Here is a 14,797-nt window from a genome sequence, read left to right as displayed (position 1 = left end):
TGTGGAAGAAACCAAAGCTTAAAGAAAAGAGGCTTGCTGAAGTCATGGAGCAGCAAGTAGAAGACTTAAGATTGAAAAGCATCCGGTTCCAAAGCTTGTACTCACTCCACTACTTTTCTACCCACCCCCTTCTTCCACCCCCATCTCATCTTCCCATCAGCCCCCCTCCCCAGAAAGAGGACTTACCTTCACTTTTGGCCTGTATCTCAGGTAAAGTGTTCTTGTATATAAACTGAAAGGAAAAAAGAGAGGGGAAGCTTTTCAGACAAATTTTTAATCCATACAAACTGGCTCATTGACAAATTTACCGCAGTATCTCTACATACAAAGAAAAGGCAGCACCGGTAAATGAACTTGGTTCATTTAGCAACCATTTTCGGAGGACCTGCTCTGTGCAGAGCAGGAAAGATGCTAAGGAAGAAGGAGAAATGATCAGCTCTCAGACTGTGACGTCAATGTTCGCAGTTCAGTAGGGAGCAGTCCCACTAATGCTTGGTGTGATTAATATCATGATTGCCAGTTTCATCTTTGAAGATGTATGATTATAAAAATTAAGTGGGGGTATTCTTAGAATATTTTAGAAATGTAGTAGCTCTATAAGGATTGCAATACAGGTATGAAATAACCAGGAAGGTAACACTATTTCATAGCACCCTTTAAAATAAGTAACCTCTGAAGATGATATCAGATTCTAAAATCAGTCCATAGAGCGAAAATAAAGTTAAATTTGACCCTGAAATATTTATTATACTGTCCATAACTTACAGCATACAGAATTTATGTAGAGCACACTATTTAAACATATTTGAGTAGGACTATACAGTGTATCTTGAGTACATATGCAAGACATAATTTTAATATTTATTTACCTATCTATCTTGTTAGGGCCACATTCGTAGCATATGGAAGTCTCAGCTAGGGGTTGAAGTGGAGCTGTAGCACCCAGCCTATACCACAGCCACAGCAACTACTGGATCTGAACCATGTCTGCGACCTATACCACAGCTCACAGCAATGCTGGATCCTTAACCCACTGAGCAAGGTCAGGGATCGAACACACATCCCCATGGATACTAGTGGGGTTCATTATCACTAAGCCACAATGGCAACTCAGCAAAACATTATTTTATAGTACAAGAATTTTTCTCTTTTAAATAAGAGAATGAAAAAGAACATGTATAGTTGAATTTGTGTGATTTAATGCGGCTACAATGCCACTCTATTGTCCCCCAAACCAGAACTGTAAAGAGAAGCGTCATATATTATGAAGAATACTCTACTGTCTTAAAATAAAACCTTACTCGGTTATTTCAGATATTGATCTCTAAAAGAAAGCTGCCACATTTTCCCTTCTCTTTAGGGAAGAGTCCTGGACTGGGGAAGAAAGGCCCCAGATTCCAGCCCTTGCTGTTATCTCCATCACTCTCAACTATTTATTTATTAATTTATTGGGCCTTTCCTGCGGCATATGGAAGTTCCCAGGCTAGGGGTTGAATTGGAGCTGCACCTGCTGGCCTATGCTACAGCCACAGCCACACAGCATCCGAGACGCATCTGCAACCCACACCACAGCTCATGGCAACGCCAGATCCTTAATCCACTGAGTGAGGCAAGGGATCGAACCCAGGTCCTCACGGATACTAGTCTGGTTCATTACCACTGAGCCATGACAGGTACTCCTCAACTACTTATTAAGTACCTACAATGTGGGGGTAACCACTGGACCCAGAGATTTATATACACTTCATTACTAAACTACCCTACTAAGTGGGTATTATTATTCCTATTTTGTATATGAGAAAGTCTCAGAAAAGGTCAAATTTTTCATTCAAGGTGCCACAGCTAGTAAGTGTTAGAAGCAGGTGCTGTCTAATCGTTATCCAATACACTGTACTCTAAGTGGCCACTGACCTTGAGCAAGTCACTTCTCCCTGGACCCTAGCTTCCTTCACCATTAAATGAAGCAGTTATGTGATTTCTAAGGTCTAGATTGGTATGAAGAGACAGAAAGCTCTGGGCTCAAATTCAGACAATACCACTAAGACCATGTGTGAGGTACTTCTCTGATTTCGTCTTTCCTCAAGTATAAAATAGGACCGTTGTGAGAATTAAAGGAGATAATATACATCAAGTGCCTAACCCAGATGAGGCTATGAGCTGAAAAATCTAAATCTTTTTTTTTTTTTTGGTCTTTTTGCCATTTCTTGGGCCACTCTCGTGGCATATGGAGGTTCCCAGGCCAGGGGTTGAATTGGAGCTGTAGCCACCGGCCTACGCCAGAGCCACAGCAACGCGAGATCCGAGCCGCGTCTGCAACCTACACCACAGCTCACGGCAACGCCAGGTCCTTAACCCACTGAGCAAGGGCAGGGACCGAACCCGCCACCTCATGGTTCCTAGTTGGGTTTGTTAACCACCGCGCCACCACGGGAACTCCAGAAAAATCTAAACTTTTTATTGTGGAAGACTTCAGAGATAAACAAAAGAACCTGGCATATAAAGTTGTTAAAAGCACCTTCTTACCTTATTTATTTATTTTTGGCTGTGCCTGTGGCATGTGGGAAGTTCCTGGGCCAGGGACTGAACCCAAGCCACAGCAGTGACAACACTGGATCCTTAACCTGCTGGGCCACAAGGGAACTCCCTCTTATCTTCCTTATATTTAAAGGATCTATGAAGATTTTTCCTATTACATTTCTGATACTGATTATTTACACTTTTCACCTCTTCTCTTTTAGTCTCACCAGATGGGTCAGCTACTAAGTTACTGAATCTTAGCTTCAAACCCACTCTTCTATATTTCATCTCATTTGCGACGTAGGAGCTGAGACTACAAACAGCATTTCTGCATTGCCAGATGCTCCCTCATAGGCTCTGCTAATTAGCACAATCGAGAGAGACTGCAAAGCTGGAGGAGCAGGAAGGGACTTGTTCCTTTTTGTTTTGTTTTCATGAGGGCTGTCGGCTTGGGTTCCTCTGAACAGCATCTCAATAACATTTCATCACTGTGGCAGCAGCAGTTTGATCCAGTAGCAGCAGTGCCCTTCTTAAGAGGCCTGGGTCCCAGCCCCAATGGGATCTTTCCTCTGAGCTCAGATACCATCTCCAGCTGAGCAGTGCCTTCTGTTCAGACTTCAGTTTGCGGTCTGCAGATTCTTCAACAGTCCTTTGGGCAAGAGGCAGAATCTATGACTTTAATCAATAAAATATGGTAAGAGTGACATCACTGGAGTTGAGACTGGGTTATAAAAAGCCATGCTGCTTCCAACCAGTTCTCTTGAGATAACTGATGCTCCCCCTGAGGAAAGTCATCTGTCAGGTAAGAAGGCTGATGACACTGAAGTTGAAGAGATCATGCATAGCTGAGTGCCCAGATGACAGCCAGTGCCAAATGACACCCCATGTACGTGAGCCATCTTGGACGTTTATCCCAGGTGGAACCTTAAGATGACTGCAGCCTGAGTTGACAACAGACACCAACACCATGAGAGACCCCATGTGAGGACTACCTGGCTAAGCACTTTCAAATTCAAGACCCCCAAAATTGTGAGCAAAAAAAAGTGATTGTTTTAGGTTGGTAAATTTATATATAATATTAGTAACTGAAATTCACTCCTCCCTCCACTACACACCCTCTGGAACTCCAATTAAACTTATGTTAGACTCTCACACTTTTATCTTCCATTTCTCTCTCTTTTTTTTGGCCATGCCCACAGCATGTGGAAGTTCCTGGGCCAGGGATCAAACCTGTGCCACAGAAGCAACTCAAGTTGCTGCAATGACAGTACCAGATCCTTAACCTGCTGCACAACAAGGGATCTCTTATCTTCCATTTCTCTTAACCTCACTTCCGTATGTTCTATATTTTTATCTCTGCTGCATTTAAGTAATTTTTTCTGACCTATCCTCCAACTCATTAATTCTCTCTTCAATTGAGTCTAAATCTATTAGTCTTGTACATCAAATTTTGCATATTGGCTACTGTAATTTTTCATTTCTAGAGCTTCTATTTTGTTCTTTCTGAAATTTGTTTGAAAAAGTCTCTTTTTCCTTGAAGTTATTTAATTAATTAATTAATTTAGTTTTGGCTGTGCCCATAGCACATGAAGTTTTCAGGCCAGGGATCAAACATGTGCCACAGCAGTAACCAGAGTCACAGAAGTGACAATGGTGGATCCTTAACCTACTGAGCCACAAGGGAACTCCATCCTTAAAGTTATTTTAAAGTTTATTTCTTCAAACACAGGAATTAAAATCACTTTTATAATTACTGATAACCCTAATATCTGATATATTGACAGGTCTCTTTCTGCTATATTATTTCTGTTGGGTTCTTGCTTTTGGTGTCTTATTTTCTGACGTGCCTGATCATTGTTGACTGTGTGCTACTAAGTTTTCTTAAAAGCTACCTTGGAAGGTTCTTTGGAAACCAAGGTGAAGAAGCGTCTCTCTAGGAAGACCTGGTATTTGCTTTTGCCAGGAACTTGGGGGATACTACAGGTCTAGGACAGCTTTCACCCAGCTTCATGGCATGAGGACCCCCAGATGACTTGGGTAGATGGGATGTAAATCCGTGTGAGGATGGCTGATGACAATTACTTCTGCGAAACATAGTCCTCTTCCCACTTCCTTTCTATTTCTTGCTTTGCTCAGTTTCACAACAACTTACTTTGCAGTCATCTGAGGGTAGAGTACAGAGTAAGTTTACTTCTGATTCATCCAGCTTGATGTGGGGGGAGGGGTCTTCCTTGGCTCCTTTCCTTTGGTTAGCCCTAGGCCTTGACATTTGTCCCCTTTATTCTGAGGCCATGAAATCAGAGCCTGAATTTGATGGATTGACCAAAATTCTTCTGGCCCAAAGCAGCTGTGGTATTCCTTTTTTAGGCACCTGCTTTCTTTCAGACTGTGACTTCTTTCTTTTAATCTTGCCAAATATTTGATGATTTAATATTTTAGCCAACACTTTTAGTTGTTTTTAGCAGGAAATCCACCTGAATAATGTAGGCTGGCATAACTACAAACCAAAGTCCTGCTCAATTTAATCATTTCAACAATCTATGGAATAAACAGTATTATCCTTATTTGACAGACCAGGAAATTGAGCCTTAGAGCCAAGTAAATAACTTGGCTCAAGATTGTTACAGACCTATGAAGTAATGGAGCAAAGATCTGAATTCAGACATTTTTAATCTATTGTGTTAACTCTTTGGAACAAATTATTTGTACAATACTTAAGTCTTAAATGGCACATTATATATTAAGTTCTCAAATCATCCCTCAAGTATTATTATTCACATGGTCCTTTCATCGAGGTACCTATAGAATCAAATTTCCATATAACTGAAATTTAAACATCCAAGCTTCTTTTATTTTAGTTATTTAGGGTGAAATATGTCTAAAATATATTCTATTCTTCCCTGCCTCATTAAAAAAGAATCAGAGTAAAAGATTTTAACATTAATAAAAAACAAAGGAAAAGTTAATTCAATATCTTGTCACAAAAATCTCATCATAATGCTTCACTGTATTTACTTTAACCTTTGTTCCCATGCAAATTTTTATAAAAGTTTAATAATTACATATATATGCTTTTAGTCTATTTATTTCACTTAAAAATAAAAATGTCTAGGAGTTCCTGTCGTGGCACAGAGGAAACGAATCTGACTAGGAACCATGAGGTTGCAGGTTCGATCCCTGGCCTTGCTCAGTGTGTTAACAATCTGGCATTGCTGTGGCTGTGGTGTAGGCTGGCAGCTACAGCTCCAATTAAACCCCTGGGAACATATGCTGTGGGTGCGGCCCTAAACAATAAAATAAAATCAAAATGTCTATGTTGCTATAAATTTTTCATATTCATATTTTAAATGATTGAATAAAGGTCACATAAAAATCTACTTTATAATTCTCCTCCAACTATTGGGTAGTTTATTTTTCTCCTATTATTGTTAATGTTTTGCTACATTAAATACATCATGACAAACATTTTTGTGTTTACATACACATTTTCATTTTTCCAGACTGTTTCTTTTTTTTTTCTTTTTGTCTTTTTGCCATTTCTTGGGCCACTCCTTCCGCATATGGAGGTTCCCAGGCTAGGGGTCCAATTGGAGCTGTAGCCACCGGCCTACGCCAGAGCCACAGCAACATGGGATCCGAGCCGTGTCTGCAACCTACACCACAGCTCATGGCAATGCCAGATCCTTAACCCACTGAGCAAGGGCAGGGATCAAACCCACAACCTCATGGTTCCTAGTCGGATTCATTAACCACTGAGCCACGACGGGAACTCCCAGATTGTTTCTTTTGGATAAATTCCAAGGAATATAATAACTGGGATTTAAAAAACAAACGTTTTCCTTTCATGAACACATGTAGTATCAAACTTCTTTTCCAAAGGGATTGTACCAATTTACACTGACGAGTAATGTGTAATCATACCATTTTCACTGTAATTAAAGCATACAGAATACAAATACTACTATAGCTCACTCAATGGATATAAAAAAAATCCCATTCTTTTATTTAAAAAAATTTTTTGAATAGCTAATACAATCATTTGGTAAAAAGTTCAGGCAGTATGAAAGGGTATATAGGAAAAAGGAAGTCTGTCTCCTACCTCAACCCTCAGCCACACAGATGACCACTACTATTTACTAGCTTATATACTTTTACAGAGTTTATGCATTTATAAGCATATATGTGTTCTTTGATCCCTTTTTTCACAAAAATGAATATTCCATTGTTTTAGAAGGCATTTCTGACTCCTACTTTGAGGATCATTTTTCTAGTTGTTTATTCCTACAAATACCTCAAAAAGACATGATCTGGAGGCCTGTCCTTCCCCTCTCCTGTTTTTTTAATTTAAAAATAGTTTCAAATTTACAGCAAAGTAATAAAATTGGTATGAAGAATTCCTGTTTCCCCTTATCTCAGATCCCCAACTGCTATCATTTAATCATGTTTGTTTTATATTTATAAACACAAATAAACATGCCTACATGTGTATATATATGTATTCTGCAGTCATTCTATGACATGATGCATATATATTATTACGTATACTATAGTCATTCTATGACATGATGCATATATATTATTATGTATACTATAGTCATTCTATGACATGATGTATCTATATTATTACATATACTATAGTCATTCTATGACGTCATGCCCATCACCACTAAATAGTCCGATGTGTATCACTACAAAAAAAGAACACTCTCCTAAATTACTATAGTATAATCATTCTAATCAGGAAAACATTAAAACAGCACTACCACCAAAGTTAAGAATTCATTCAAATTTTGCTGAATGTCCCAACAATTTCTCTTTTCCTTCCTGATTCAGGTTCCTATCCAGAAGTAAGCGCTGCGTCTAGGTTTCATGTCATGTCTAAGAGAGTCTTTTTTTCTTTAATGGTTACACCCATGGCATATGGAAGTTCCTGGGCTAGGGACTAAATCTGAGTCTCAGCTGCAACCTGCATCAGACCACGGATCAAATCCACACCTTAACAGCAACCTGAGATGCTGCAGTTGGATTCTTAACACACTGTGTCACAGCAGGACTCCAAAGTCGTCTTCTAACTCAAACAGTTCTTCAGTCTCCTTGTCTCTCATCACTTGACGGTCTTAAAGGGCACAAGACTTTCATTCTGTAGAAGGACCTTCAATATAATTCCATTAACATTCCCTCATGTCCACATTCAGGCCATGCAGTTTTGGCAGGAATACCACAGAAATGATGCTGAACTCATTTCAGTGCACTGTATCAGGAGTCACACTCCACCATGGGCAATGTCAATGGCTGATACAATGTTAAGTTAGTTGCAGCCAGTTTTCTTCACTTCTAAGTCACTATTTCCTCCTTTGTACTAGTATTTCATGGGGGAGACGTTATGAATTAGGCCAGCATGTGTTCCTCAAATTTTCATCCATCAGCCAGAGCTCAATTGATAACTAATATATATCAACTATCCATAAGGTAGTGGCCAAATGGTGATTATCTGTTTCCATTGTTCCTTCTACACTTATTAGCCAGAATGCTTCTCTAAGGAAGAGCTTTCCCTTCTCACTTATTTACTTATATTAGATGCATTCACATTATTCAATGGGCTGTCATTTGAAACACAAGCTATTTAACTTTTTTTCAATTTGTTTTTGTTGTCAGTGGACATGTAAGCTGCCTACATTCCCATGAATTTTTTAAAAATTAAAATATTGTTGGAGTTCCCGTCGTGGCTCAGTGGTTAACGAATCCGACTAGGAACCACGAGGTTGTGGGTTCGATCCCCCTGGCCTTGCTCAGTGGGTTAAGGATCTGGCGTTGCCGTGAACTGTGGTGTAGGTTGCAGATGTGGCTCGGATTCTGCGTTGCTGTGGCTGTGGTGTAGGCCAGCGGTTACAGCTGCGATTAGACCCCTAGCCTGGGAACCGCCATACGCTGCGGGAGCGGCCCAAAAAAAGGCAAAAAGAGAAAAAATAAATAAATAAATAAAACATTGTTGATTTACAGTGTCATGCCAACTTCTGCTGTAGACAACAGTGATCTAGTCGTACATATGTATACATTCTTTCTCTCACACTATCTTCCATCACGTTCTAGCCCAAGAAAGTGGATATAGTTCCCTGTTGCTATTTAATTTTTCTTTTTTTTTGGCCTTGTCTCTTTTCTCTTTCCTAGGGCCACACCTGTGGCATACGGACGTTCCCAGGCTACGGGCCAAATTGGAGCTATAGTCGCCGGCCTACACTGCAGCCACAGCAACGCAGGATCCGAGCCGTGTCTGCCACTTACACCACAGCCCAGGGCAACACAGGATCTTTAACCCATTGAGTGAGGCTAGGGATCAAACCCACAACTTCGTGGTTTCTAGTTGGATCTGTTTCCACTGTGCCATGATGGGAACTCCTGCTATTTAATTTTGATACTCATATTAGCTTTGGCAATGGACCAATGTTTGCTTTACAGCCTTCATAGGGGACAGAGCTAGGCAATATATGAATATATAAGTACAAAATACGTATACATATATAACATATATATTATACATACACAACATTTTATATAATCTACATCCATAACATGCAGGTTATATATATGTAAACATATTATACATATATAGCATATGTATAACTTATACACACATATTTAACTCTTTTTTTTGGTCTTTTTAGGGCTGCACCCACAGCATATGGAGGTTTCCAGGCCAGGGTCTAATCAGAGCTGTAGCCATTGGCCCATGCCACAGCCACAGCCACCCCAGATCCGAGCCGTGCCTGCGCACTACACCACAGCTTGTAGCAATGCCAGATCCTTAACCCACTGAGCAAGGCCAGGGATTGAACCTGCAACCTCATGGTTACTAGTCAGATTTGTTTCTGCTGCGTCACAATGGGAATTCCTAACTTTTCTGTATCTGAATATGTATGTATATGTATGTGTGTGTGTGTGTGTGTGTGTGTGCTATGCTCTTGAGTTAATATAAATATTTTTATTTATTTATTTATTTATTTATTTATTTTTTAAGGGCCGCACCTGCAGCATATGGAAGTTCCCAGGTTAGGGGTTGAATAGGGAACTGCAGTTGCTGGCCTACGCCATAGCCACTGCAATGCAGGACCCAAGCTGCATCTGCCACCTATACCCCAGCCTGCAGCAATGCTGGATCCTTAACCCACTCAATGAGGCTAGGGATTGAACCCATGTCCTCGGGAACACAGTGTCAGGTTCTTAATCTGCTGAGCCACACTAGGAACTCCTAATACCAATAACTTTAATTCCAACCCTCTCACAGTTCCTTCTATCTTTCCCTCTTTCTATACATATGTATTTTTGCCTGTGCCCACAGCATATGAAAGTTTCTGGGCCAGGAACTGAATCCACACCATAGCAGTGACCTGAGCCAAAGCAGTGACAATGCCAGATCCTTAACCTGCTGTGCCACCAGGGAACTCCATTCTCTCTATAGTTTTAAATCCTTCATAAGACAGTGGAGAAATCAGGCTTTTGTTACCCTCAATATATTATTGTTTAATAAATTTATTTGTTCAATGTGACTTACTTCCTAAATCCAGCTACCTTTTCCATCCATCCCTTCCTCATCCCTTCCCCTCATCGCCCTGCTCCCTTGTCTCACATAGCAGTACCTTCCCCATCACCTTGATTCTCTTGGAAGTTCAGCATGCTGCTACCTCTGCATGGCACTTCTTCCCCCTCACTGCCCTGTTTTCTTGAAGAACTTCCACACCAGGAGAGAAGGAGGAGAAAGTGAAAGAAAGAAAAAAAAAAGACGGAAAGGAGAAAGTGGAAAAGGGAGGGAAAAGTGGAAAGAAACCTTAGTCTTTCAAAGTAGAATATACTAAGTATAATTTTACTTGTTCTTGAGTATTTATCAGAAAAATTTGGAGTTCTTGCTGTGGTGCAGTGGGTTAAGGATCCAGCATTTTCTCTGGGCCAGCAAGGGTTGGATCCCAGTGAAATATCTGGTGTTGCTGCAGCTGTGGCTCAGATTCCATCCCTGGCCCAGGAAATTCCATATGCTGTGGTGTAGATGAAAAGGGCAGGGGGAAGGAAAAATTCATTGCTATATTTTACCACACTGCAGTAACTTACGTCTCGGGACTTCTTGGGCAGTGTTGAGGTGCTAAGTTTTCAATTCTTTGGTTTGCTTTACAGTTATTCTTGTTTCTCCTTTTCTATCATTTTTCAGTTTTCTCAAGCACCTCCTCCCTTAAACCTTATTAAATTGGGTATTTCTTTTTTTGCTGCACTCTTGGCATATGGAAGTTCCTGGGCCAGGGACTGAATCCAAGCTGCAGCTGCAAATGCCAGACCCTTAAAACCACTGTGCTGGGCTGGGGGTCAAACCTTTGCAGTGACCAGAGCTGCTGCAGTCGGATTTTTAACCCACTGCCACAGCAGGAACTCCCTGAATTCAGTGATTATTATTTAGCTGCCCAGAAGTTCTTTTTATTTAATTCTCAGGTAGTTAAATTTTAGATAATTCAGGTTCCCTAGTGGATCTCTAGCTAGGTGAGATGCAAATATGATTTTGCAAAGGTATTCTAAAAATTTGACTTCAGTAAATTTTCATATTGGTTCAAAGTAAAATTTTTTTCCTCTTTCTACAAGTATTTCAGCTTTCTCAATTCTTGAGATGAATTTGAGATGAAACATGGCCTGATCCCCTGGTAAAGAGGTCAACATATGTGGGTGGAAGAAAACAAGGCCGTAAGCCTTGAGCTTGAAAGTGAGTAGCTAGAGTGAGAGAAGAGAATATAGGGGTCATGTAAAACTATGACTCTTCCTGGAATGCCAAGAAGGTTATGCTAGGGGAACTTTAGACAGTTAGGTTTATGAGCCCTGGGAGGGGAACAAACAGGCCTGCTGTAAAGGCTAGTGTATGTCTTCCTGAGATAAGAGCTGATAAGGCCTGTAACAGACCTTGCCTCCCTATGGGCTTTTGAATTATTGTTTTGTTTCCTCTTAACCTCTTCGAGAATCTTGCCTCCGCCTCTTTGACACGTAGCCCTTGTTCAAAATCCTAATAAAAGACAGACTCTGAGCTTGCCCCAAGCTCTTGCTTGCTACAGCATCAGCTGTCTCTGTGTCTTCAAGCTGATCTCCATGCGCAGCCTACGTTCTGATTACCGCATATGACGACAAACATGTACACATCCATTCATTAAATCATTTAACAATATATACTGAGTGCTTAGTATGTGACAAGCATTGTTCTAAGCACTTAGAAGAGTAGCAGTGAATAAAATAAAGTTTTTTTTCTCAAGGAACTTAAGAGTCTAGTGGGGGGAGGTAAACATGCAAATATATAGATGGTTATAAATGCTGTGAAGAAAAATAAGGCCTGGTAAAGGGAGAGAGACTAATACACAAGGATTATTTGAGTAGGATCATCAGAGAGAATTCTGATTCCATCTTTGCTGTAAATGGCTGATCTCCAACAAATTCTTATTAGGGGAACAAGGAAAGCAAAGTGGTGACCAATTTATTTCAGGGAAGGAGAAAAAAATTTAAGCTGGGGACTTTACCAATTCATGCTTTCCCTGTCCCCACTCAGGGGATCTGGCTGCCTCCCCGCTCCCCCCAAATGTGTTCTCTATAAACAAAACATAATACGGATCGACAATAAATGGAAATGTTTAAATCCTACTTGCGCTAAAAAAGGAGATGAATGATCTACTTAAAATGTAGATCATGTGTCAGAGGTCAGTTACTACAGCTGTCACCCTTTAGGGATGAGAAAGCAGAGCTTCAGAAAGAGGAAATAGCTTGCCTAAGGTCACCCAGTGGCAGAGGCAAAGCTGGAACAGAAGTTCCTGATTCTGTCTCTGACAATTTATATTTACACCATCGTATTTGAAGAGTAAAAAAAGAAACACTCTAATACCAGGCCGAAAAAGTCTCTATTTCCTACCTGAAAAGGATGTGAAGATAAGAACCAAGGCCAGTTAAAATATGCCACCATGCATGAAACTGAGTGGTAACACCTATGATAGGTGGCACCTTCTTTCGAAAGTTCCTGTGTGGAGAGGGGGAAAAAAATCAGCATGTCAATTATTTTTCATATTTAACAATGAATACTGACAGACTTAGAGCATTTTGAAATGTCATTCTCACACATGACAATTATTTTATCTCCTTATGTCTGCTGTAGTCTGCTGTATTGTTTTCCAAAGAGTATTTTGAGGAATAATCTTCCCAGCAGAAGTTCCATGAAGAGTGACTCTGTGGTCAAAATAAATGTAGGAAGTAGAAGTTTACTGTCCTCTTGGAGACCTGTACTGCTGCACACTGAAAGATTACAGGTAAGCTCCTAATCCACCGTTAGACCCTTTAGACCCTTTTTCAGGTGGTATCTTATTAACACCTTATGGAACAAGTGTTCCTTGGAAAACACTTTGGGAAATACTGATTAACTTAGCTGTTCACTCAAGAAACTAGATATGAGTTTTCCTATGCCTTACATATAACCATCATTTTAGAAGAGCACTATACAGTCTATAAAGTCCTTTCATATCTATTATTTCACTTCATAGTGAATCTTTATTTATTTATTTATTTATTTATTTTGTCTTTTTGCCATTTCTTGCGCGGCTCCCACGGCATATGGAGGTTCCCAGGCTAGGGGTCAAATCGGAGCTGTAGCCACCGGCCTACACCAGAGCCACAGCAACGCGGGATCCGAGCCGCGTCTGCGACCTACACCACAGCTCACCGCAATGCTGGATCCTTAACCCACTGAGGAAGGCCAGGGATCAAACCTGCAACCTCATGGTTCCCAGTCGGATTCGTTTCCACTGCACGACTAGAACTTAAGGTCAATCTTACATCACCTAAATTCTTACCCACTTCTCCCTCATTTATTTTGAAGAAAATCCTAGATATTGTATCATTTTATCTCTAAAGGATTAAAACCTCTTTAAAATATAACTATAATATCATTTTCACAACTAAAATATTAACAACAATCCTTTAATATCAAATATTCGTTAATGATCATAAGCTTTCAAAAAAAAACAATTGGTTTGAATCAAGATCCAAAAAAAAGTAATTATACTGTGTCTAGTTGATATATTTTTTAAGTCTCTCTCTCTCTTTTTGTCTTTTTAGGGCCGTACCCTCAGCATATGGAGACCTACAATGCATACTAACAGATTACAGGCTCTGTTCCCAGGCTAGGGGTCGAATCCAAGTTGTAGCTGCCAGCCTACACTACAGCCACAGCAACACAGAATCTGAGTTGCTTCTGTGACCAACACCACAGCTTACAGCACGGCAACGCTGGATCCTCAACCCACTGAGTAAGGCCAGGGATCAAACCCACGTCCTCAAGGATACTGGTTGGGTTCATTACCTCTGAGCCACAATGGGAACTCCCTTAAGTCTCTTTTAATCTATACTTTCCTCCTCCCTTTTTCCCCCTTCTACAATGTATTTGCTGAAGAGACCAGGTCATTCTTTCCGTAGACTGCCCAGTTTGAATTTTGCTGATTACCTCTCTGCTATGCTGTTTAATATATTCCTCTGTCATTTAATATATTCCTTTGTCATTATGCAAAACTGTTAAGTCACAGAATTTTGAGTTGGAAGGACCCTCCAGTTAACCTATTTAACATGTTCATTTTATGTAAACTGAAGCCCAGACAGTGTCTTAGGTGACAGAATAGAGTCCAGAGACTTAAGATTCAAATTCTATTGAATATACAACTGCTGAAAAGATGGTAAAAGAAATACTTGCCTTTCTTAGAAAATAATAAGTATGTAAAAATAAAAAATTATATAAATGTATTTCATGGATTTCCTGCTGTGGCTCAGCAGAAATGAATCTCACTAGCATCCATAAGGAAGCAGGTCTGATCCCTGGATTTGCTCAGTGAGTTAAGGATCCGGCATTGCCGTGAGCTGTGGTGTAGGTCGCAGACACAGCTCAGATCTGGCATTGCTATGGCTGTGGTGTAGGCCAGTGGTGTGGCTACAGCTCCAATTTGACCCCTAGCCTGGGAACCTCCATATGCCTTGGGTGCAGCCCTAGAAGACAAAAAAAAAAAAAAGAAAAAAATTATACAGATGTATTTCATATTCTTATTACAAATCATTCTTAGTTCTTCAGTTAAAGCAGATTACGCAGCTTTCAAAAAATCCTATCAATATTTGATTAACTATATAGTACTGTGATGCACAAACACAAAAATCCCTACAGATGTTATGAAATATTCTTAGGACTAGATTTTTAGGTAATTGAAACAAGCACTCCCAAAAATTTAACTTTGTG

The 14,797-nt window shown here is 40.1% G+C and overlaps 1 protein-coding gene across 3 annotated transcripts in view; it reads right to left on the bottom strand.

Moving 5' to 3' along the window:
- The window catches only part of ACER3 (alkaline ceramidase 3), a 182,309-nt gene that overhangs the window by 10,737 nt on the left and 156,775 nt on the right, over positions 1 to 14,797 (bottom strand). For all 3 annotated transcript variants that reach the window (XM_021062556.1, XM_021062554.1, XM_021062555.1), the window contains 2 exons: positions 12,440 to 12,544; positions 187 to 232 (listed from right to left, as the gene is read on the bottom strand). In XM_021062556.1, coding sequence (XP_020918215.1) covers positions 187 to 232; positions 12,440 to 12,544 — 151 coding nt within the window. The remainder of the gene's footprint in view (positions 1 to 186; positions 233 to 12,439; positions 12,545 to 14,797) is intronic.

Source organism: Sus scrofa, chromosome 9, assembly GCF_000003025.6.
Source record: "Sus scrofa isolate TJ Tabasco breed Duroc chromosome 9, Sscrofa11.1, whole genome shotgun sequence".
NCBI lineage: Eukaryota > Metazoa > Chordata > Mammalia > Artiodactyla > Suidae > Sus > Sus scrofa.
Note: the sequence above shows the minus strand (reverse complement) of the source record. Positions and strands in the feature narration are given on the sequence as shown.